At 44.3% G+C, this 23,268-nt stretch overlaps 1 protein-coding gene across 2 annotated transcripts in view; it reads left to right on the plus strand.

Annotated features, from left to right (window-relative positions):
* Nucleotides 1–23,268, plus strand: part of LOC147102462 (TNF receptor-associated factor 4-like) — a 132,185-nt gene that overhangs the window by 30,897 nt on the left and 78,020 nt on the right. Inside the window, exon 1 of one of the 2 annotated variants that reach the window (XM_085964940.1) lies at nucleotides 758–1,156. The exons of the other annotated variant lie outside the window; for it this stretch is intronic. Within the exon in view, the coding sequence (XP_085821066.1) occupies nucleotides 1,014–1,156 (143 nt within the window). The 5' untranslated portion in view covers nucleotides 758–1,013. Of the gene's footprint in view, nucleotides 1–757; nucleotides 1,157–23,268 lie in introns of those variants that run through there. 2 annotated transcript variants of the gene reach the window in all.

The raw sequence follows: 23,268 nt of genomic DNA on the forward strand, positions 1-23,268 counted from the left end.
CATCCACCACCTTAAACATTCACTCCCTCCACCACCGGCGCACCGTGGCTGCAGTGTGTACCATCTACAAGATGCACTGCAGCAACTCGCCAAGGCTTCTTCGGCAGCACCTCCCAAACCCACGATCTCTTCCACCTAGAAGGACAAGGGCAGCAGGTGCACGGGAACACTGCCACCTCCAAGTTCCACTCCAAGTCACACGCCATCCTGACTTAGAAGTATATCGCCGATCCTTCATCGTCGCTGGGTCAAAATCCTGGAACTCCCTCCCTAACAGCACTGTGGGAGTACCCTCACCACACGGATTGCCGTGGTTCTAGAAGGCGGCTCACCACCACTTTCTCAAGGGCAATTAGGGATGGGCAATAAATGCTGGTCTTGCCAGCGACACCCACATCCCATGAATTAATTTAAAAAATAGACCTGCTGGGCCGAATGGCCTGTTTCTGTGCTATAAGTTCTATATACTTAATATAGATATTGTATGCAATACTTAATTCCAATCTAATTTATAGATGCAAAATTATTAAAATGACAACCCACTAAGATTGAGGGCACAAATCTGTCGTTTTCCAGGCTAGCTAGAAGTGTCTTTCTAAAAGCATTCAGTCTTTAAAATTAAAGAAATAACTCGTACAGAAAGGCTAAGGGAGAGGAACAAAGGTGCAACATGTGTGTCGCTAGGACCCAGGGGCGCGCTGTCAGCACAGTAATTGCTGGATCTCCGCCCCTTCGATAACACGTGAACCTCCTCCAGGAAAATCACCTCCAAACATCAACAGAGCCGGGCATTCTTCATTCAGTGCTGGCTGTAGGGAGAGCTGGCTGGCTGCTTGTTAAACCGCCTGTACCTTAGCAACTGGAGCCCAGCCATAAAAACCCCAACCGGACCCAGTAGTCTCACCCTGTCTTAATTATATATATCGATCTATATTTTTTAATGAAAACTTAATTAGCGATCGGCACTCGGCACACGGCACACATCCTCCTGTCTCTCGCTAGCAACACAAACCATGCCCGGTTACGACTACAAGTTTCTGGAGAAGCCCAAGCGGCGCTTTCAGTGTCCTCTGTGCAACAAGCCGATGCGAGAACCCGTGCAAGTCTCGACCTGCGGTCACCGCTTCTGCGACACCTGCCTGCAGGAGTTTCTCAGGTAAAACTTGGAGCAACTTCTCAAAACCCAGCACCGAGCCAGGAACAAGGGCAGTGGCTGCTTCTCCTGCCTTGGTCTGTGTTAGATCCAGATCATTGGGTGTGTGTGTGTAAATATCACGTAAAATATGATCTGTAAAATATAAGCTATATTTATACAGCGAACATATATGTATGTGTGTATATAATAAATACCTGTGTGTGTGTGTGTGTGTATATATATATATATATATATATATAGAGGGCTGATGCATATGTCAGCGCTGGTTACTGTATAATACAGACAATATTACCGGACCTAAAGTTTGGTGCTGGCGGCTGTGGGATTATTCTACCCCAGTTTGGCTTCAATTCATGTATAGTTTGATTTAAATCCTTTAATTTAAAAAGAGTATTTGAAGGGTGATCTGTATTAAATCCGACCAGCGTTGGGTAAATTGTGGAGAATCGGCAGATCTTTCGGCGATTTGTTGAATATAAAATGGTGGGTCCCACAAATAACACCGGGGATTGAATTTGTACAGATTTTTAATTAACGCTTCGTATTGGCTTCGACCACTGTTTTCTCGCTCTCTCTCTTTCAAGACCACTGTTTTCTCTCTCTCGCTCTCTCTCTTCAATAAAGAAAAAATCTGAACGTGTTTTGACACCTGGAGGCGGGGAGACCTTTCCTTTTTAAGAGTGTAATGGGTATTTGCCGGGGCTGGGCGTGGGGTTGGAAATGTGAGCTGGGAATGCTCCTGGGCTTTCCTGCCCCCCTCTCTCTCTCTCTCACTTGTGCATAGGTCTGTTTTGGAGCAACACTCCACCCGGACTGTTCGAATTCTTTATTGCAACGGGACATTTTTGCAGCCGATGTAGGGACATGTATTTTTTGCACGTAAGCGACTGCGGAAAAGCCCCGCAGTTCGCACAGAATCCGAGGAACCTGGAGAGTGAAAGGTTTCTCGTCAAAACGGAAAGACCTCGAACTCCTGGGAGCTGCTTTTTTTTTAGAATAAGAGCCAAACAAAATCGATCATTAAAATAATTGCAACTCGATTTTCTCTGGTTAAATGCGTCCTCGGGGCAGTTCTGCTTTTGCAAATTATTAGCAATAGGAAGCAGTGTCTGCTGTTTGAAGTACTTATTGTCCAACTTGCTACTATTCTTCGATCTTCTTTCTATTCCCCGGGGTGCCACTAGAATGGGGAAGAGACATCAGGACCAAAGCAGGTTTTAGCATTAATGTCAATCACTCGGAAATAATTGAGAGGGGGGGATTACAATCTGTTTTAAAAACCTACCAATCAAAACGACCCATTTCCTTTTTTTTTATCTGTTTCTCAGCAGTTGAACGCAGTCGAATTATTAATGAATTGCTCGAGGCTAAACTCGATCCATATTTACTGGTGGCGGCAGAAAACAATGACACGATCTCCCCGTGAGCCCATTTCCCCGCAACCGTCACATCTTCATCACATTGCAGAGTCTGTGGCCTGGCCCGTGTTTGTGTCTTCCAAGCGACCGCACATGTCCTGTTTGTGTGTGTGTGTGCGTGCCCATTTCTAACTCCAGCTCGCTTTCATAAATTATGTACAGTGCTGTAGGTGTGTGTGGCTAATGTTCTGTCTCTCCCTCTCTGAGTCTCGATCTGTGTGTTTCTGTTGCTCGGAGTCTCTTCCTGTGTGTGTGTCTTTTGCTCAGTCTCTCCCTGCCTGAGTCTCCCTGTGTCTGTCAGTCTGTCTCCCTCTCCCAAGTCCCTCCCTGTGTCTGTCTGTCTCCCTGTGTCTCTGTCTGTCTCCCTCTCCAAGTCTCTCTCTCTCTCCCTGTGTGTCTCTTTCTCCCTCACTCTGAGTGTGTGTGTCTGGCATTGCCCGGTGGCGGGTAGGGAAATGAGCTGAGTTCGGATTGATGGGCTCGATTTCCGCTGGTTTCATGGTTTGTCCTCACCGGAGTCCTTTACGAGGCTAAAATCTTAACGATCATTAAAATAGCAGCATTCTTCTGGCTAGATTTGCAGATCTCTCTTCTGCTGTTAATTTATTTATGAATGAAACGATGAGGGGAGGAAATTAAATTGACAACCGGCAAGCTTTTAAAATAAAACCAACAACGTTACACTTTTTTCAAATTTTAGTGGATGAATTTTCCTCTGTGGGTGATGTTTGCCTTTTATAGTTTTTATCAGAAAATGTACGAGCAGCAAATGCAGAGCTGCCTCCTCGAGTAGTTTTCTTTGATGCAAATTATGCTCCAAACATAAAAGCTGCAGAAATGGGCCGTCAATCTCGTCAGCCAGTGAAGTGAAGTACTTGAAGCAAATTAATCCTTTGAACGGTGACTTTCTTTTGCTTCCTTCAGTTGAATAGAACCTCGACAGTTTAAAAAAAAATACAGCTTAAAACTCTCCTGAACATTAACTCTTGCCGGTGCGTCATGCTGCATCCAGTCGAATTGGATCAAATTGGAGCTGTCACATCCGCGAAAAAAGTGGGTTCGGTTTCTGTCGTTGCAGCATTGGGAGGGAGGGGGGGAGGAAATGTTTTTCTATATAATTGATGACATGGGAATAAAATTGCGACCCTGGCATAACATGGCATATTTCAAAGCAAGTCACGCGATTTCAGATGTCATTAATTATTCAGAAGAACAGTCACACTTTCCAATGTTTCTTCAGATGAATTTGCCCCATCTTCAGCAGACTCCATGTGCTTCCAAGATGTTGGGAAGGGGGGAAATTTGCATCGGTTACTGTACGCATGGCTTTAGGCAGACTATCATAAGAAAGGTAGGAGGAGACTCGTGTGGAGCATAGATGTTTTGGGCTGAATGGCCTGGTTCTGTACCATAAAGAAAGACTTGCATTTATATAGTGCCTTTCACAACCACCGGATGTCTCAGCGCTTTACAGCCAATGAAGTACTTTTAAAAAGTGTAGTCACTGTTGTAATGTAGGGAACACGGCAACCAATTTGTGCTCAGCAAGCTCCCACAAACAACAATGTGATAACGACCAGATAATCTGTTTTGGCGATGTTGGTTGAGAGATAAATATTGGCCAGGACACCGGGGATAACTCCCTTGCTCTTCTTCGAAATAATGCCATGGGATCTTTTACTACCACCTGAGATGGGGCCTCGGTTTAACGTCTCATCCAAATGACGGCACCTCCGACAGTGCAGCACTCCCTCAGCACTGTACTGGAGTGTCAGCCTAGATTTTTCAGTTTCTGGAGTGGGACTTGAACCCACAACCTTCTGTGCTGCCCACTGAGCCACAGCTGACACTATAAATACTATGCAATACTGTCTAGTGTAATGTGTAAATGTTCTATACTGAAATATTGATTGAGTGGCACACAAATGCTCTTTAGATTCATTATAGTTTGTATTAAAAGAAATCTGTGTCCACAGCTTAGGTTTTTAAACTGGGGCTCCTGGACCCCAGTGAGTACTTTGTGAGGGGCCAGAGGGGTCCTTGAGATTATTTGCTTTCTGTATTTGTTGACTAATGACTATTATTTGCCGTATATTAAAGGTTTTCAATGGCTTTTTGACTCTGGCTTTCCAATGTTAGGGCACTGGGAACCCGGGCATGTGTCAAAATTTGTAGAGGGTCACTCCACAGAAAGGTTTGAGGGCCACCAATCTACAGGACTGGCTGGATTATTTTTTTAAATATATATTTCACTGTGTATTTATGTAAGAGTATCGCAGCCAGATGGGTGGGGGGAGGGGAGCGAGGAAGAGAAGAAGTGGTGGTGATGAGCGTGGGCACGCAGTGTGAGACGGGATATGAACTGTCAGGCAAAAGCAGCATGGGATGGGAGCAGAACCAATATTCGGGCAAGGAAGTGGAGGAAATCGGAGGAAGATACATTAGTGCAATCTGACTGGAATCTTCTCTGGTTTAACATTTCATTACACTGGAATCTGTGCAATGGTTACTGGCCCCGAGGCAGTAATGAATGAATAGTTTGGATAAAGTGAAGTGTGAAATAAGTTTAGTTTTTGAGGCCAGTGGCAGCTCATGAGCGATGATGTATTTCTATTTATTTATCGCTAGTTGATGGGGTAAATGCAGGAGCTTTCTAGTCGGGAAATCTCAGTTCGAGCTTTCACCTGTAAATGCTAAGCTACACGCCACTGCTTTAACAGAAGATGCCTGCAGCTGCAATCGGCTATTTGCCTGCACTCTCCAAGGATTAAAAGCTTTCCACAGTAGATGTGCACACCCACTTATCTCTGCAAATAGCCAATTTAAATTTATAAAATTTTGCCAGAATGGTCGATGGTATGTGAAAAATGTTTGCAAATATTGACTCGGTGCTAATAATGGTTCTGTGCTGATTATGGACCAAGGCTTCAATGCTTCCACCATCCCCTCCACCCCCGCCTCTGCCGACCCCCCAATGATTTACAGTGGGTCAATGATCAGTTCAAATTCAATTAAAAAAGATACATTCTGACCTATTTTGTAAATGTGCAGATTTAATTGATGGTCTTGCTGTTACAAAGCCAGCTAAAACGAGGTGACATTTGCAGTATTGACAAGAAGTCAATTGGGCACTTGCAGATGGTTTATTGGTTGCTTTTTTAATTGAAGTCTCGCTGCGCTGATGCAGAGTTTTACAAATCAGATCTGGGTGTATTACTTTTTTTTGATGAGGAACTGTGTCCTCTGAAGGTATCACCCGATGTGACCTCGAGTCTTTGATCCTACAGGTCTCCTTTGGGCCCTTGGGCAAACTGTGTAAATCATTTTGTTTCGAAAGCCTGTGGACTCCCATCAAGATACAGCCCTTGTGCATTCAGCATATTGTGGTCAAAGGCTGAATTGTTAGAAATATTCAAGAATGTGCTGGGCACACACACTTTCTGTTCAATTCTGAGTACTGAAAGACACGCCTCAAAAAGGCTTTGCCATGTTTTTTTGCTGACCCATCAGAAATGCGCAAGTGTTTTGTTAACTTTTATAAAAAATAATTTAAAAAAAGTTTTGTTTATAAATTGAACTACAGTCCACGCACCACCTGGCTCTCGCACAGCTAGCTGCACCTGGAAGTAAAATTGCCTTGATTCGGAAAGATGGGCAGCTAGGAAGACCCATCGTTTAACCAGGTGGTCTTGGCGAATCCCAACAAGTTTATTTTCGGGCTGCAGTTGGCAGTGCAAGTCCCAGTTGGGAGCTTGTTTTTTTATTCGTTTATGGGACGTGGGCGTTGCTGGCAAGGTCAGCATTTATTGCCCATCCCTAGTTGCCCTTGAGAAGGTGGTGGTGAGCTGCTGCCTTGAACCTCTGCAGATGGTGTGGTGAAGGTACTCCCACAGTGCTGTTGGGTAGGGAGTTCTAGGATTTTGACCCAACAATGATGAAGGTTCGGCGATATATTTCCAAGTCAGGATGGTGTGTGACTTGGAGGGGAACTTGGAGGTGGTGGTGTTCCCATGCGCCTGCTGCCCTTGTCCTTCTAGGTGGAAGAGGTCGCGGGTTTGGGAGGTGCTGCCGAAGAAGCCTTGGCGAGTTGCTGCAGTGCATCTTGTAGATGGTACACACTGCAGCCATGGTACGCTGGTGGTGGAGGGAGTGAATGTTTAAGGTGGTGGATGGGATGCCAATCAAGTTGGCTGCTTTGTCCAGGATGGTGTCGAGCATCTTGAGTGTTGTTGAAGCTGTACTCATCCAGGCAAGTGGAGAGTATTCCATCACACTCCTGACTTGTGCCTTGTAGATGGTGGAAAGGCTTTGGGGAGTCAGGAGGTGAGACACTCGCTGTAGAATACCTAGCCTCTGACCTACTCTTGTTGCCACATTATTTATGTGGCTGGTCCAGTTAAGTTTCTGGTCAACGGTGACCCCCCAGGATGTTTGATGTAAGCCAGAAGCGGACCAAGTGATATACAAGGTCGACGCTTAGTTGGGTACAGATGACAGACTTCGAGTGATGGTTCAAAACGATCCTTTAATTTTCACGGGCCTGGGGAGAACCTTCTGAGACCCTTCTCCGATTCGACTCCACTGATACCCTCGCGACGTTCACAATTATACACAAAAATCATACCCTGCCCTAGTGGCAAATATAAAGTACGACATTTACATTCCTGATTAATCACATTTCTGTTGTTAGTTGGTTCCGGGATCTTCTGTGACTGCGGCCTTGGCTTAGTGCTGCAACAGCCGCCCTTTGTCTCTGGCCAGATGATTTGTTCAGTAACCTGTTTTCTTAAGCTAACAGTTCCTGTTTTCGTAACAAGCTCAAGTTACTTTGAATAAATATTCTTCCTTAACAAGGTCCTATGTCTAACACTTAATGATATTAATTATAAATTTGAATTACTTCAATGTTGATGGTGGGGGATTCGGCAATGGTAATGCCAGTGTTACCATCCTGGGTATTGACTCAATATAAAAGCAGCTTTGCTTTTGTGAGACGACAAATTCACTAACAGTTCAGTGAAATAAAGGTGTATAGATGACATTTTGGACAGTGTCCACTTGTGCTGTGATAAATGCCCAGCAATACAATGATCGATCTGGTCCTTCCAAACTTGACTAGTATCTGAAGAGATTATTTTGAGCTATATTTAAAAAAAGACTTGCATTTATACAGCACCATTCAAGGATGTCCCAAAGCACTTTACAGCCAATGAAGCACTTAACTCGGCAGTCAATTTTTTTGCACAGCAAGCTCCCACACGCAGCAATATGCTAATGGCCAGATAATCTGTTTCTGTGATGTTGATTAAATATTGGCCCCAGGACATTGGGGGATAACTCCCCTGCTCTGAAATAATGCCATGGGATCTTATACGTCCACTTGAGAGGGCAGATGGGGCCTCGGTTTAACGTCTCATTCAAAAGACGGCTCCTCTGACGGTGTAGCACTCCCTCGGTACTGCACTGGAGTGTCGGCCTAGATTTTTGTGCTCAAGTCCCTGGAGTGGGACTTGAACCCACAACCTTCTGACTTGGAGGCGAGAGAGTGCTGCCCACTGAGCTACAGCTGACACAATGTAACATTAGAGTGCAGTTCAAGTAGTTTAGACTGTGGGTATTGGTGAGAGCAATTTGAGATGATTATTATTATAGAATATTGGTTTCAGTGAGCTCTTGTTTCCTGAAATCTGTTGGTACCAATTCATTATACACGCCTTGTGACAATATTTCTCTCAATAGGGAGAGTCATTATTGGGTATCAATTCCTCAAGACAGTGTATGTACGTGCATTAAGTCATTGATTTATTGAGTCATAAAGTTGATATAATAATGAGGAATGAGTTTACTTTGCAGCTATCGAGAGTAATATGCTGCCAAATTTATACTCTGCTGTTTACTGCAGGTAGAATGGGCCTTGTTAGGCTAATCGCGCACCTTAGTGAGTCTGGTACAGTTTGAGTTGTGGGCAAGGAGGTGGTTCGTGAGAGCAAGCATAGCTAATGAGGGAAGGGAGACGGTGCCTAGAATATATTGAGAAATTCATGTTTAATAGAGACGAGGTGTGTGTTCTGTTTTGTTTGTTCCCTTTTTGTGGTTGCTGTTCCAACTGCCTCCAGTAACTTGCACGATGCAAATCCAGCCCCAGTTATGTAACCTGCAGTTTCTGTATCTGTACACTTAGTCGTCTATAAACTGTGAAATTGGGCTTTATGACACAATGTGTGTTCGAACACTTCCATTGGTAGCTGTGGTAAGAGACTGCGAATAAACCCGGATAAGAATGATGCTGTCGGTGGAACAACCATGGTTTGGGGGGGATGTTTTAATTGCTGTACATCCAGGGGCCTTCAGTAGGTTTACCGTTTGCACAGTGAAGGCACTGGGTTCTGATAAACACGCACGAGGCTCTTACAAACTAGGCACTAAAATAGGTAACTTGCTGCCAAAGACTGGGTGAAAACTGGTATGCTTTATTCAATTCAATTCAATTTTATTTGTCATCTATGCAACAGACGTGTGTACTGCACAATGAAATGTTGATTTTTACGAGTCCTCCCAACATTGGAATAAATATGGCACAACAATGATAAAAATACTAATAGAAAGACAGTAATAATAAATAAAACAACAGTAATAAATAATAAATTAATCGTTCATGAGTCTTATGGCCTGGGGGTAGAAGCTGTTTCGAAACCTGTTGGTACGAGACCGTATGCTTCGGTATCTCTTACCGGACGGGAGCAGGGCGAAGAGGTTGTGGCTGGGGTGACTCATGTCTTTAATGATTCTCGAGGCCTTCCCCCGGCACCTCTCGGGGTAGATATCCTGCACAGCAGGTAGTTTAATTCCTATAGTGTGTTGTGCAGCTTTCACTACCATCTGTAGAGCCTTGCGGTCTGTGGCGGTGCAGTTGCCATACCAGGTAGTGATGCAGCCGGACAGGATACTCTCGATGGTGCACCGGTAGAAGTTGGTGAGAATCTGGGGGGCCAGTCCAAATTTCTTCAGTCTCCTGAGGAAGAACAGGCGTTGGCATGCCTTCTTGGTTACAACGTCGATGTGATGGGACCACGTTAAGTCCTCCGTAATGAATACACCCAGGAATTTGAAGCTGCTGACCCTCTCCACCTCAGCCCCTTCGATGTAGATTGGGGTGTGTCCCTTCCCCTGCCGCTTCCTGTAATCCACGATCATCTCCTTTGTTTTGATGATGTTGAGGGAGAGGTTGTTGTACTTGCACCATTCTCCTAGGGCTCTTACCTCCTCACTGTAGCCTGTCTCGTCGCCATCTGTGATCAGGCCTACAACGGTAGTGTCATCAGCAAACTTGATGATGGAGTTGAAGTTGTGCGTGACCACGCAGTCATGAGTAAACAGGGAGTATAGAAGGGGGCTGCGCACACAACCCTGGGGAGCTCCCGTGTTCAGGATCAGTGTGGAGGAGGTGTTTCTGCCTATTTTCACCACCTGGGGTCTTCCCGTCTGGAAGTCCAGGATCCAGTTGCATAGGGAGGTGTTAAATCCTAGCTCACTGAGCTTGTTGACAAGCTTGGAGGGGATAATGGTATTGAATGCTAAACTATAATCAATGAACAACATTCTCACATAGGTGTTCCTCTTATCCAGGTGTGATAAGGCAGTGTGCAGTACAGTGGCGATGGCATCATCCCTAGATCTGTTTGGGCGGTAGGCAAATTGGAGTGGGTCCAGTGTGTCAGGTAGTAACGAGTTGATGTGGGTTTTGACCAGCCTCTCAAAGCACGTCATGATGACAGAAGTGAGTGCTATGGGGCGCTAGTCGTTTAAACAGGTTGCTTTTGTTTTTTTGGGGACTGGAATAACCGATGTCATCTTGAAGTGGGTGGGGACTACAGACTGGTACAGTGAACGGTTGAATATATCCGTAAACACGGCTGCCAGCTGGTCAGCGCATGCTCTAAGGACACGCCCAGGGATTCCATCTGGACCGGGTGCTTTGTGGGTGTTCACTCTCTTAAAGGTCTTGCTTTAGTGTAGCCAGGAGAGTTCATAAAGAGACTCTATGCAGGCAAACAGAAAATTCAAACGGCATCTGATTTGGGAACAAGCCAAAACATGAGACGGGATTTGCATTTGGTGCTTCTGTTGACGTGTGGTTTCGGTTTAGTTGAGTTTCAAGGTGATTCTATCAATCTAAAGGCACTGAGGGCAAGCTAGATCTTGCAGGAAGTTTTCTCACCTGCCTTAAGTCAGCTGACTCTCTTGTGATTGCTGTAGCTCTTTAAAGGAGCATTACACCCCAATTGGCATTGATCGATCTGACAATTAAAGATATCATGCGTCAGTCACATAGCATGTCTTTACATCGAGGCCTTCTGGACACACAACAACAACTTGCATTTATAGCACCTTTTCCCAAGGTGCTTTACAGGAGTGTTGGCGGACAAAATTTGACATCGAGTCACCTAAGGAGATATTAAGGCAGAGGTAGATTTTAAGGAGCGTCTTAAAGGAGGAGAGGGAGGCGGAGAGGTTTAGGGAGGGAATTGCAGAGCTAGGGCCTGGGCAGCTGAAGGGACGGCCGTCGGTGAAGGAGCGATGGAAATTGGGGATGTGCAAGCATGCATGTGTTTCTGAATTCTTTGTACCAGGAGCTAAACCTAGGAACCTTCTGGTTCTATGGCTTGACTGCTTACTGGATAACTTGGAGAGTCCAACAGGAAACGTAACTAGTTTTTCTTTCCCCCTCTCTATAGCTATGTTTACACTTTACAACCAGCACGAGATCACACTGGATACTAGTGCAACGGAAAGAGAGTTGAGCTTCTTTACCCCACACTCATCAAGTAGGGAGCACCCTTTACAGGTCAGGTAGACCTACTATGAAATATGTCATCACTACTTTTTCCATGCCAGTTGTGGTTGCTGTAGAGTTTTAGCACTGATTTAATGCCACGTGAATAATTACACTAGGGATAGACTATACAGCACTCAGGAGACCAGAGTGATACTTTATTATTACTGTTAGACAGTGTGAACTCTGCCATCCCACTAGAAATTGGATTGGCCTCTGCACTAATATAAAGCTGGTAGGTTGACGGGGTTCGAGAGCAAATAAGGTGTTTGCCCTATTTGTAGACCACTGTAAGTGGGTGTTGGATGGGGCCCTGTTTTAACATGGATGAACTGCTTTCAGTCGAGCGCTAGTATATCCACCTACCGTTTCGGAAAAAAATCTGTGGTCCCATTTTGGAGCAAATACAGATCAATCCGGTAATTCCCAACTATGATTTGGGGACAGGAAGGTGCTTGGTGTCAGCTGTGGCTCATTGGGTAGCACCCTCGCCTCCTAAACGTCAGAAGGTTGTGGGTTCAAGTCCCACTCCAGAGACTTAGCACATAATCCAGGCTGTCACTCCAGTGCAGTGCTGCGGGAGTGCTGCACTGTTGGAGATGCTGTCTTTTGGATGAGACGTTGAACCGAGGCCTCGTCTGCTCTCTCGGGTGGATGCAAAAGATCCCACGGCACTATTTTGATTATCCCCGGCATCCTGGCCAATATTTATCCCTCAATCAAGAAAACAAAAATAGATTATCTGGTCATTATTACATTGCTGTTTGTGGGAGCTTGCTGTGCACAAATTGGCTGCCACGTTTCCTACATTACAACAGTGACTGCATTTCAAAAAGTAAAGTTGGCTGTAAAGTGCTTTGGGATGTACTGAGGTTGTGAATGGTGCTATATAAATGCAAGTCTTTCTTGGTGTTGGGTGGAAGTTTGGAGCAGTGAACTGGGCTGACACTGTCTTCACTCTTGTTACGTATTTTTTAATGTAATGAATGCAGAATGTGTTTCCTTGTATATGCTTTAATTTACTTTATCTGAATTCAGCACCACAGTCAATGTTCTGTCCTGTAACAACTTATCACAGCTGTGTGTGTGTGTATGAATTTAGTCTGCTGATTAAACATTCAAATTAGGGCCATCTAACTGTAATAGAGACAAAATTCTAACTGAATATGTTTAATCAAAAGAGTCTGCAGAGGTTAAACTGTTACAATATTCACTAATGTAAATATGCTGCAATCTGACCAGTGACGGATTTTGCCATCACAATTGATTTAAAGCTTATTTAGCAGTGTGCTGTTGAGTGAGATTCTTATTTAGCTTGTGGGCGCTTTTCAGCCAGTAGTTACTAATGGTGTTTAACCCGCTGGCTCATTTGTCATTCGGCATTGCGCCGTCCTGGTGGATACGCACGTTTGTGAGGCATTAACTCCTGCATGAGGCTGCTGAAGTTGTGAGCTTTGAAGTTTGCAATCTGATTGAGAGTGGCGCTCCGCATGTGTCGAGTGGTGTGAAGGGGGCTTGTTTTTGTCTGGTAGTGACATCTGTCCAGTCACTGCAATGACAGATCGAGAATGGTGATGGTGGTGGGTTTAACTTGTATATCGTGTTAATTGAGAGTCAATAATTTCAACCCTTTTCTTAAAATACCCTTCTACGTTTTAATACTCCAGGCTACACTTGGGCATTCTGTAACCGGACAATGGTAATGTCTGGACTGGCCAACTCGGCCTCTCTCTTTTCCCCCCCCACCTACACTTTGTTTTTTGTCACAGAATATTGCTTTGTAAACTCTCTGGTTATCACCGTTCAGCACTTCTTGCCCAATTCTCCTTCCAGATAGCTGGGGAATCTGCCAGTACTTTCCATTGAGTCAGATTGGTAGGCAATCAATCAAAGGCTGCTGTTCTGAAATTGGATGGCCATTTTAAGGGAAGTAATTGGGACGGAGCAGACTGGCACTATCCAGTGTGGACGCAATCTACTGGCAGTATAGCATAACAGTTTTTTGAACGAGGCGCTCCATGTGGGATGAATTTGGGTGACGCACTTGATTTGGTGGTAACTTCTATTTATTGATATGCAAAGTGCAGTCTTACGAACTCCTTTCAGAAAACAAATCTAAGAGACAAAGAGGGGATGTGACCTTCACACAGGTTTTGATTTGACACTTTTTCCCCCACCCCCCCCCCTTTTTAAAAAAAAAAAAAAAAAAAAAAAAATCTTTTATTCTACTGATTTCAGCTGATCTGCATCTGCCTGAGGTTGTTTTGAGATTAAGGGGCTGGATATGTGAACAGTTGAGCTGAGCTTGTTCCACACGGACTCGCCTTGGGGCAGGTGATGCCCAGGTGACTTGTGCTAAAGAGTCGCTCTCACCAACAGCTGACTTGTGTTCTTTCCACACTGCGTACGTCATGGCTTGGTGGCCTCGGGCAGCTGTTTTCCTCCCTCGTCGGGTGGTGGAGCTGGCTATTTGTTCTCGGCTAGTCGGCTGCAACATGAGCCCTGCTCAAGCTGGACTGTTTCAATTTAGTGAGGGATGGGCTCTTTTTATGAGCCCCTCAGGCCTTTTTTAAAAAAAAACAGATTGACCTTTTGAGAGTTGTCTGCCATTCAAATCAATGTCAGCATTTCATTATAGGATTAGAAGTGTTAATGGGTATCCTGTTTAAAGGGATTGACTGCAAAAGCACAATTTCCAGTCTTACTGCAGTTTTTGCCTAAAGAATGGATAAAAATAACATTTTACTTTATTGGGTGAGATTTTTGGAGCCTTTAATTGTAAATTAGTCACAGACAATGATGAGCCATACAGACCAAGACAACCTCTGGTTCAATCCCTAGTCTGGAATGAGTTCGTTGATCTTAGTTAGTTGATCTTAATTGGGATGGCAATGAGAAGACTACTTTTGGCCACAGCACCCCTAGCTTAGAGAAGGGGAGGATCAGTGAAGGGTTCTTATACCTGGTTGCTGTCCAGTGATGTTGGGGGGGTGAAGAAGATGGGATCCAGCTGAGTTGTGAAGCCTGCTGCTGTTAAATAGCATATCTACACTTAACTGAAGCCCACACATGAATAATGACGATTTGGGTCAGGTGAGATATCCGGTTCCATGCACACCATAGTACAGGAAGGGGTCAATGCCTTGAGGAAAAAAAACTGGCAGCAAGTTAGCGAGGGGAGGGGAATGGAAGCTTTTATGGTCATTTTGTTGGGATTAATTATCATTATCACTACCTTATTTTGAAAGAAAGACTTTCATTTATATAGCACCTTTCATGACCTCAAGATGTCCCAAACTGCTTTATAGCCAATGAAGTACCTTTTTGAAGTGTAGGCACTGTAATGTAGGAAACATAATTTTAAGCTTATCCTGAAAGGATAAGTCAGAAAGGAGTGTTTTTCAAAGTGGAAGGTATTCATAGACTTTTGGTGCCATGAGGTAGACTTGAGTATTTGGGTGTTATTTTGTGCATCTAAAAACCAATAATGCAAATAAAGTTGATTGTGTGATTAGCCAGTAGGTTTAGTGGGACTTCAATAGCCTGGTGCAGGTTAATGAGTATAACTCCGTATATTACAGCTGCCTTTCCACGTCGTGTGATGAATACATTTATATCTGCTTTTGGTTGTAGCACTGTGCACGCTGTACCCAATGGATTTGCCCACGCCACAGGATCAAGGTCAGGAGCTGGCAAGGTACTGAAAATCTCTCCCAAGTGCAAATCAAAAATGTGGCTGTGCGCAATCAGGAGTTAAGACGTTGGCACAAGTGGACGACAATGAGTATCGGTCCTGCAGCTAATGCATCGTGAGCTTTTTGATTGTATAGCTTTGCTTTGCAATCCCTTCTTATCCCATTTATATTTTAAGAGGAAGCAGTTGATCCAATGCATTAGAGTACAATTTACGCTGCAGGGTTTGTTGTAGTCATTTGTTCAAGAGTCCAAACGAAACAGGATAAGTGAGTAATAATTAGCAAAAGCGATTAGGGCAAGCAAATAAATGGGCCTGCAGAAAAGGGTATTAAAGCAAATTACAGTCTCGTGAAATAAAAAGCAGCTGAAAAGTTTTACAATCGGCTATTATTTTGCCGTTCAATATTACAGTATTGATGTATGGCTTCACTTCAGTGTTGGAGTAACAGCTGCAATAAAAGTTCACCCTTCTACAATTTGGTGTTCTTTATTGCTGCTGACCTTGAACATACGTCAGTCGGAAGTTGAGCACCATAGTCTATCCCGTGTAAACGCGAGCTTGCATTTCATGCTGAAAATTTGTTGAGGTAAATGGCCTTGTGCACAATGCTGCACTTGTCGGGGTTGGGGGGGGGGGGAAACCCTGTTAACTTTCCAAGTTGTGTTAATTCAAGCTTTTCTCCTTTTTTTATGTTTCAGTAGGGCTACAATTTTCAAAAATGGTCCCCAGCCCAGCTTATCTTCTCTCCTTGCTCTATGGCAACAGGAGTGGGGCTGTAGTTAATTTCTGCTGCCCTTGGCTTGGAATCATGTCATCAGGCTCTGCAGGCATTTGTCCCTCCAGACTATAGTCCCTCATTGGTTTCTTTCTGTCGGTGGGCTACTGATGAGCCCAACATTGGCTTTGGGAATCTTGCTGGGTAGTGACGTATGTTCACAGGTCTCCTTTCTCCGAAAACTCTGCCGTGGAAATCGTTCTCTTTTGGGATTATATTTCAGCTCTATAATCCCGAGGAAGCTTAATTATATAACATTATGCTTCAGGATTTATGTAACCTTTCCCCAACCTCTGGATTATATACAGTAGCAAAACACGAGCTAACTACAGAAACCTGTGAATTAATTTGTTTAATGGTCAGCTGTGGCTCAGTGGGTAGCACCCTCGCCTCCGAGTCAGAAGGTTGTGGGTTCAAGTCCCACTCCAGGGACTTGAGCACGTAAAGCTAGGCTGACACTCCAGTGCAGTGCTGAGAGAGTGCCGTCTTTCGGATGAGACGTTAAACCAAGGCCCCATCTGCTCTTTCAGGTGGACGTAAAAGATCCCATGGCACTATTTCGAAGGGGAGTTCTCCCCGGTGTCCTGGGGCCAATATTTATCCCTCAACCAACATAACAAAAACAGATTATCTGGTCATTATCACATTGCTGTTTGTGGGAGCTTGCTATGTGCAAATTGGCTGCCACATTACAACAGTGACTACACTTCAAAAGTACTTCATTGGCTGTAAAGTGCTTTGAGACGTCTGGTGATCGTGAAAGGCGCTATATAAATGCAAGTCTTTCTTATTATTTAATTATAATTAGTTCACTGGGAGCTGAAGAGGCCTAACACTACCATGGAGCCTTGTGCCACAATGATGTGCTTTGTTATGGATTCTTTTTTGGGGACAAGGCTCTGGCCGGCACTGTCTGAACAAGTTTCCTCTTGTGCAAGACCGATGGAATGGAGTCATGGTGTTCTAGTGAAGCGGGTGTGCGATACCACCATATTTGTAGTAGTTTAATCCTTGATGGAGAGACTGGAAACAGGCATCAAACCTTAAGAAATTCAGTTTATTCCCTCGAGTTCTGCACTCCTGCCTTGAATGTAATGGAGTGTGGTTTCATTTTCTAGGACATTTTCTACTCTGCCAAAGGCCAGAGTATCTGATTTACAGCATGATTTGTCGCATTGTATGGCTCCTCAATGTTGCGTTCATTACTGATTTTAGTTTTAATGTTATACCATAATTTGAGTTCTCGCATTTTGGCTTTTTAAAATGCCAACTTATTGTCTGGATGAGTGCAGCTCCAACAACACTCGAGAAGCTCGACAGCATCCAGGACAAAGCAGCCCGCTTGATTGGCACCCCATCCACCACCTTAAACATTCACTCCCTCCACCACCGGCGTACCGTGGCTGCAGTGTGTACCATCTACAAGATGCACTGCAGCAACTCGCCAAGGCTTCTTCAGCAGCACCTCCCAAACCCACGACCTCTTCCACCTAGAAGGACAAGGGCAGCAGGCGCATGGGAACACCACCACCTCCACGTTCCCCTCCATCACACACCATTCTGACTTAGAAGTATATCGCTGATCCTTCTTCATCCTAGGTCAAAATCCTGGAACTCCCTCCCTAACAGCACTGGGAGTACCTTCACCACACGGACTGCAGCGGCTCACCACCACTTTCTCGAGGGCAACTTGGAATGGGCAATAAATGCTAGCCTTGCCAGTGACGCCCACATCTCATGAACAAATGAAAAAAAAATAGTTTAATGTTGCAGCAATAAAATGAAGGTGGAGTTAGCTGCCAGATTTGTTTTACATCTATACTCTTGCTGACAACCAGGGATGACTATCCCCCTTGACAGTGGGTGGTAGAGGAGGAGGCGGTAAATGGGATCTCGTTGAGGTTGTTCTAAGGTAGCGCACCTGGCAATGAAAGATGAGAATGAAGTCTGCTCTGTGGCCCACCCTGTAACCCAATACCCGAGCCAGGCAGGTCCACAACACTCCAGGCTGCTGATGGGCGACCAGACAGCCAGGTTCATTAATGGGACCTAGTGGGTAGACCTGTCACTGGGGGACTGGGATTCTTCCCATTCTACACCTCTCTAACCCTGCAAGCCAATGTCTTAATGGGTGAGGTGGTTCTGGCTTGTAAGAGCAGTGGGAATGCTTACCAATGCTCCGTGTTGATGGGCTGCATGGTTTTAGCTGGCTAAACTCGAGCATTAGCCAATGCTCGCCAAGGGGCCCTTTAAACCTTGGCTTTTGCCAACTTGCGGCTAAGCGTTTAGTACTTGGCTAAATGTGGTGTGCCCTATTTTTGGTGGGGGTGGGTTGGTGGTGGAGGGAGAGATAGAACAAACTCCGTATCGATCGAACAAACAGAATTTCTACCTGTGTAGATTTCTCAGCTTGGTATGAAGACACTTAAACACGGTGATTAATTTCTACATGTGCTAGACACCCAGCTGATCCAAAAAAAAAGTATTTATGTGACTCTTTTTATTAAAGTTATCTTCAGAAAATGTGTATATTTTGTAGAAGGCACTACTGGTTTGTTGCATCTGTTGTTACCCAAGGGTTATGGACACAATTGTGCACATGTTGGGGGAGAGCACATTGCCTGGAGGTCAGAATAGTTTGGGGGAGAGACTTATTATCTGTCTGTCATCGGTGTTTCGTTCAAGTTTTGAACTATGTTAGCTGGAATTTTCTAAGTAGAGTGTGAGTGATAGAACTTGTGTTCAGTGTCAAGTAGGAAATAATTTCCGCAGTTTGCATGACACTCAAGTCACTTATTGAGATGCATTACTTTGATTTCTCAAAACCTTGTAATTCGTTTGAAAAAAGCTGAGAGCAACGGAAACAGAAACCTCCCAGGCCAGACCTTCAGGTCAGCAGTTCGAAATCTTTCATGGTTATCTCTTTTTAAAAAAATAAAATTAAATTAAATTAAAAAAAATTCCCTCCCTAACTGGGCAGCTGTGCGGCCTACAAAGAGGCTGTTGACATGACACGGAGGTGATGGCATGTTAGAAATGTGGGCAGCTGCAAAATAGCCCGATGAACAGGTTCATTTCCTGAGCAGATAACACATGGGAGGGAGGGAGCGAGCAGTGGTCATCTGTGCAGGCTGACGTGCCAACGTTCAGAAACAAAAGTGGCTGTGGCATGAAAATATTATAAATCCAATGTGTTCCCTCGCCTGTTCTCTGCTGTGACGCATTCCACGTTCTTCTATCTACTACAACAACAACAACTTGTATTTATAAAGCACCTTTAACGTAGTAAAACGTCCCAAGGTGCTTCACAGGAGCATTATCAAACAAAATTTGACACCGAGCCACATAAGGAGATATTAGGGCAGATGACCAAATGCTTGGTCAAAAAGGTAGGTTTTAAGCAGCGTCTTAAAGGAGGAAAGAGAGGCAGTGAAGTTTGGGGAGGGAATTCCGGAGCTTGGGTCCTTGGCAGCTGAAGGCACGGCCGCCAAGGTTTGTGCGATTTTAAAATCGGGAATGCTCACAAGGCCTCTACATGTACAACCAAACCTTCTTAAATCACTGTGACATCTTTTCATATGGCCACTGTAACTAGCAGTTGCATTTAGTATGTCAGATTTCCATGTGAAGATATTCTTCAAGACCAGCAAAATGGATTGGACCCCATTTGTCAACAACATTGCATTGTCTGCAGACAGGCTGCATTGTGAAATCAGTATTCAGATGAGTGTGTAGGGATGCAGTCAGTGTGTTAATTTACCCCCTTTTTTATAAAGAGTAACTTTTTAACAACACAATTTGGTATTTCAAGCTAGCCAGCCATGTTGATTGAATACAATATTGTTGGTGGGGGGGTTGTGAAGTTTGTCACCATCAAAGTTGATCATATTTCAAATGGGCTCTCCATTCAACTGCGTTTTAGCATTGAGTACGCCCGAGTTGCGGGTGGATTATATGCAGTTTAGGCGTCCCTCTAGATTGCCCCTTGATGTTCCTTTAACCCGATCTCTGAGCGCCCATTCTGCACGAGTGGAGAAAGTTGTGTACACAAACTGTTAATATTTGTTTGCCCAAGAAGGAGAAAGTATGTCTGGCATAAATAGTGTGCTTGGTGAGTCACCCAAACCTCTAAATTCCAGAACCTATGTAGGCGAACTGAAGCAATAATGTACATTAATAAGGTTACTGTAGGTGTGATAGAAATGATGAGTAGTATTGAAAGAACATGTAGGAGGGAATGGAATCCTCAATGACTCGTTTGCCTCTGAACTGTCTTATTAAATAATGTCTGAAGTCGGGAGATTTTTCCTTTTGCAAGTTAGCAGTTTGAATTGCAGGACATACATTTTGAAATCCGCTTTGTTCTTTGTCCTGTGTAGGAACTGAGACTAATGGTCTGCATATTTAAGTTAATAATTCCAGAAATGCAACTCTCCTGATGGTTCAGTTGGAAATTAAACTGCTCAGTGAGGAACTTCGTTTCAGGAAGGCTGCCAAGTTTGGTTTTCTCCCCCCCCCCCCCCCCCCCCCCCCCCCCCCCCCCAGCTTGTGCAGAATTACCTGATCTCACCTAGGCTGCTGGTAGAGTTGCTGCCCTCAACACTTGGACCATGGTTCCATGGGCACTGGTATCTCACTCAAGTGGCCATTCCTCCCCTAAATGAGCCTGGACCCAGGGATGTCAGCAAGGTGTTCTAACCCTGCCGATCGCCACTATCGACTCTGATTCTGTCCTCTCGTGACATCCGTACACACCTGCTTTCCAGTCAGGAACACTGGTTAGGGATCAGGAGTAGGAACCCTGGATTTGCCTACTCTCAAACTCTCTGCTTAGTGCAGCTGAGGCCAGTTTTAATAGCCCCACTTCTGCATCAGCGGCGATCAGCTGACAGCACTATTCTACTGCCCAGATTCCTTTTTACGTCGCTGTCCTGTTTATTTGAAAATAAATTTCTGGATGGAGAAGATATCTAATTGGATTTGAACCTCTAAGATGTAACTGACTGCACTTAAGAGTACTTTCATAATGTATACTGCTGAAACTAGCTAGAAAAATAGGAGCAGGAGTAGGCCATTCGGCCCTTCGAGCCTGCTCCGCCATTCAATATGATCATGGCTGATCCTCTCTTAATACCATATTCCCACCCTCTGAGTGAAGAAATTTCTCCTCATCTTGGTTCTAAATGCCTTACCCTGTATCCTGAGACTGTGACCACCCCCAGCTAGGGGAAACATCCTCCCTGCATCCAGTCTGTCTAGCCCTGTCAGAATTTTAAAGAGAATTGAATGGATAGATAAACAATTGAAAGCTAGTTTGGATGCCCTAACCTGTTGCATTACTTTGAAAGTGAACCTGCAAATCATCCTCATTAGTTTAGCTTCGGTATAATGGAAAGGGAAAACCCTTTAGGAATCCAATTGGACCTGCCCATCCACCCCTCTACACACTCAGTGCCCACCTAGTCATTGCCTTGATGGCAGATGTGCATGACATTAAAGATTTTGAAGATTGGATTTGTTTATTATGTTCGTCTGTTCGAATGATTGCTCAACGCGGTAATAATTTCTTAATGTTTGGGAGTGTTTGGCGGTTTGTGGCCTTTTTATTTAACAACTGAAAGGTGCCACTGACTCAATGCAAGTCTTTACCAGCAGAACTGGCAGGTGCTGCTAGCAGCTTAATCCCACCCAATTCTCGTGCCAAGCCTTTGGAAGGATTATTGCAAATCTGAAGTAGCATGTCTATAAAGTCAAGTAATGCGTCTTTTACCAAGAAACGCACTTATTTTGGATCTTTGATGTTAAATGAGCAGGTAAAAACCAGTAATACAAACCGAAAATGCTGGAAATACTCGGCAGGTCAGGCAGCATCTGTGGAGAGAGAAACTAGAGTTGAAGTTGATGACTGCAATTAAATGCAGCTTTCCAGTTCTGATGAAGGGTCATCGACCTGAAACGTTAACTCTGTTTCTCTCTCTCTACAGATGCTGCCTGACCTGAGTATTTCCAGCATTTTCTGTTTTTATTACAGATTTCCAGCACCCGCAGTATTTTGCTTTTGTATTGGTGAAAACTGGTAATCGAAACAAGACTGGTTGGAAAATCTAGGCTCCAGTCTTAGCAGCAGTTGTGGGGTTAAATGCTTCTGGGGCTCTGAAACCATGCGTTTGTTACTTGTGCTGGTCAAAAGGTACAATCACTCCAGCTGCATCAGATTGGTATGGGTATTGCAGCATTTACCTCCTTTGGGGAGGTGAGGTCGGTAGGGGAAATAGGTGTGAAGATTTTCAGGCTCATCCTGTGTTCTTTATCACATAATAATTTGGAAATTAAAAACAATGGCAAATTCAAGCATTTGATTTTTTTATTGGAAAAAAAGCTTTCCTGCTGGGTAAGAGATGGAATGGAGCATGAGGATGTGTTTTTAATGATGAGGTTCTAGATTGTTTACAGCTTCTCTTTGAACTCCCACGTCGGGGGTGGGGTTGCATACGGTGCACTGTCAGGTAATGAATTTGATTATCAAATGCTGATTAAATCCAGAGTCTGCCTTGCTTTGCTGTGAAATCACTGGTTGGCAGCAGTTGTATTTCCAGTCTGATTGCTTGATCTCATTGATTTCAGTGAGGAGAGTCCTGTGAGCAGCAGGATTACATTGTTCACTATATTATTTAGATTTACTTAATACTGTGAGCAATTCTGGGCACCACACCTTAGGAAGGATATATTGGCCTTGGAGGGAGTGCAGCGTAGATTTACTAGAATGATACCCGGACTCCAAGGGTTAAATTATGAGGAGAGATTACACAAACTAGGGTTGTATTCCCTGGAATTTAGAAGGTTAAGGGGTGGCTGGATCAAAGTTTTGAAGATGTTAAGGGGAACAGATACGGTAGATAGAGACAAACTATTTCCGCTGGTTGGGGAGTCTCGGACTAGGGGACATAGCCTAAAAATTAGAGCCAGACCTTTCAGGAATGAAATAAGGAAACCCTTCCTACACGCCAAGTGTGGTAGAAGTTTGGAACTCTCTTCTGCACATGGCAGTTGATGCTAGATCAATTGTTAATTTTAAATCTGAGACTGATGATTTTTGTTAACCAAAGGTATTAAGGGATATGGGGCAAAGGCGGCTATATGGAGTTCAGTCACAGATCAGCCATGATCTCATTGAATGGAACAGGCTCGAGGGGCTAAATGACCGACCTCCTGTTCATATGTTTGCATTAAAAAAAAAATTAACCCTCTTCTACCTGACACCGTTCCAATGTGGCTTCCTTGGCCCAGTGTCTTACAATGCATCCCCACATCATTGCTTCAGCCAAGTAAGTGAAAAAATGTGCAATGACTTGTTTTAGTAACTAGTGACCAATATATTAATTTGGCAAA

Source organism: Somniosus microcephalus, chromosome 22 (assembly GCF_052327205.1).
Source record: "Somniosus microcephalus isolate GS21.2 chromosome 22, FLI_Smic_1.0, whole genome shotgun sequence".
NCBI lineage: Eukaryota > Metazoa > Chordata > Chondrichthyes > Squaliformes > Somniosidae > Somniosus > Somniosus microcephalus.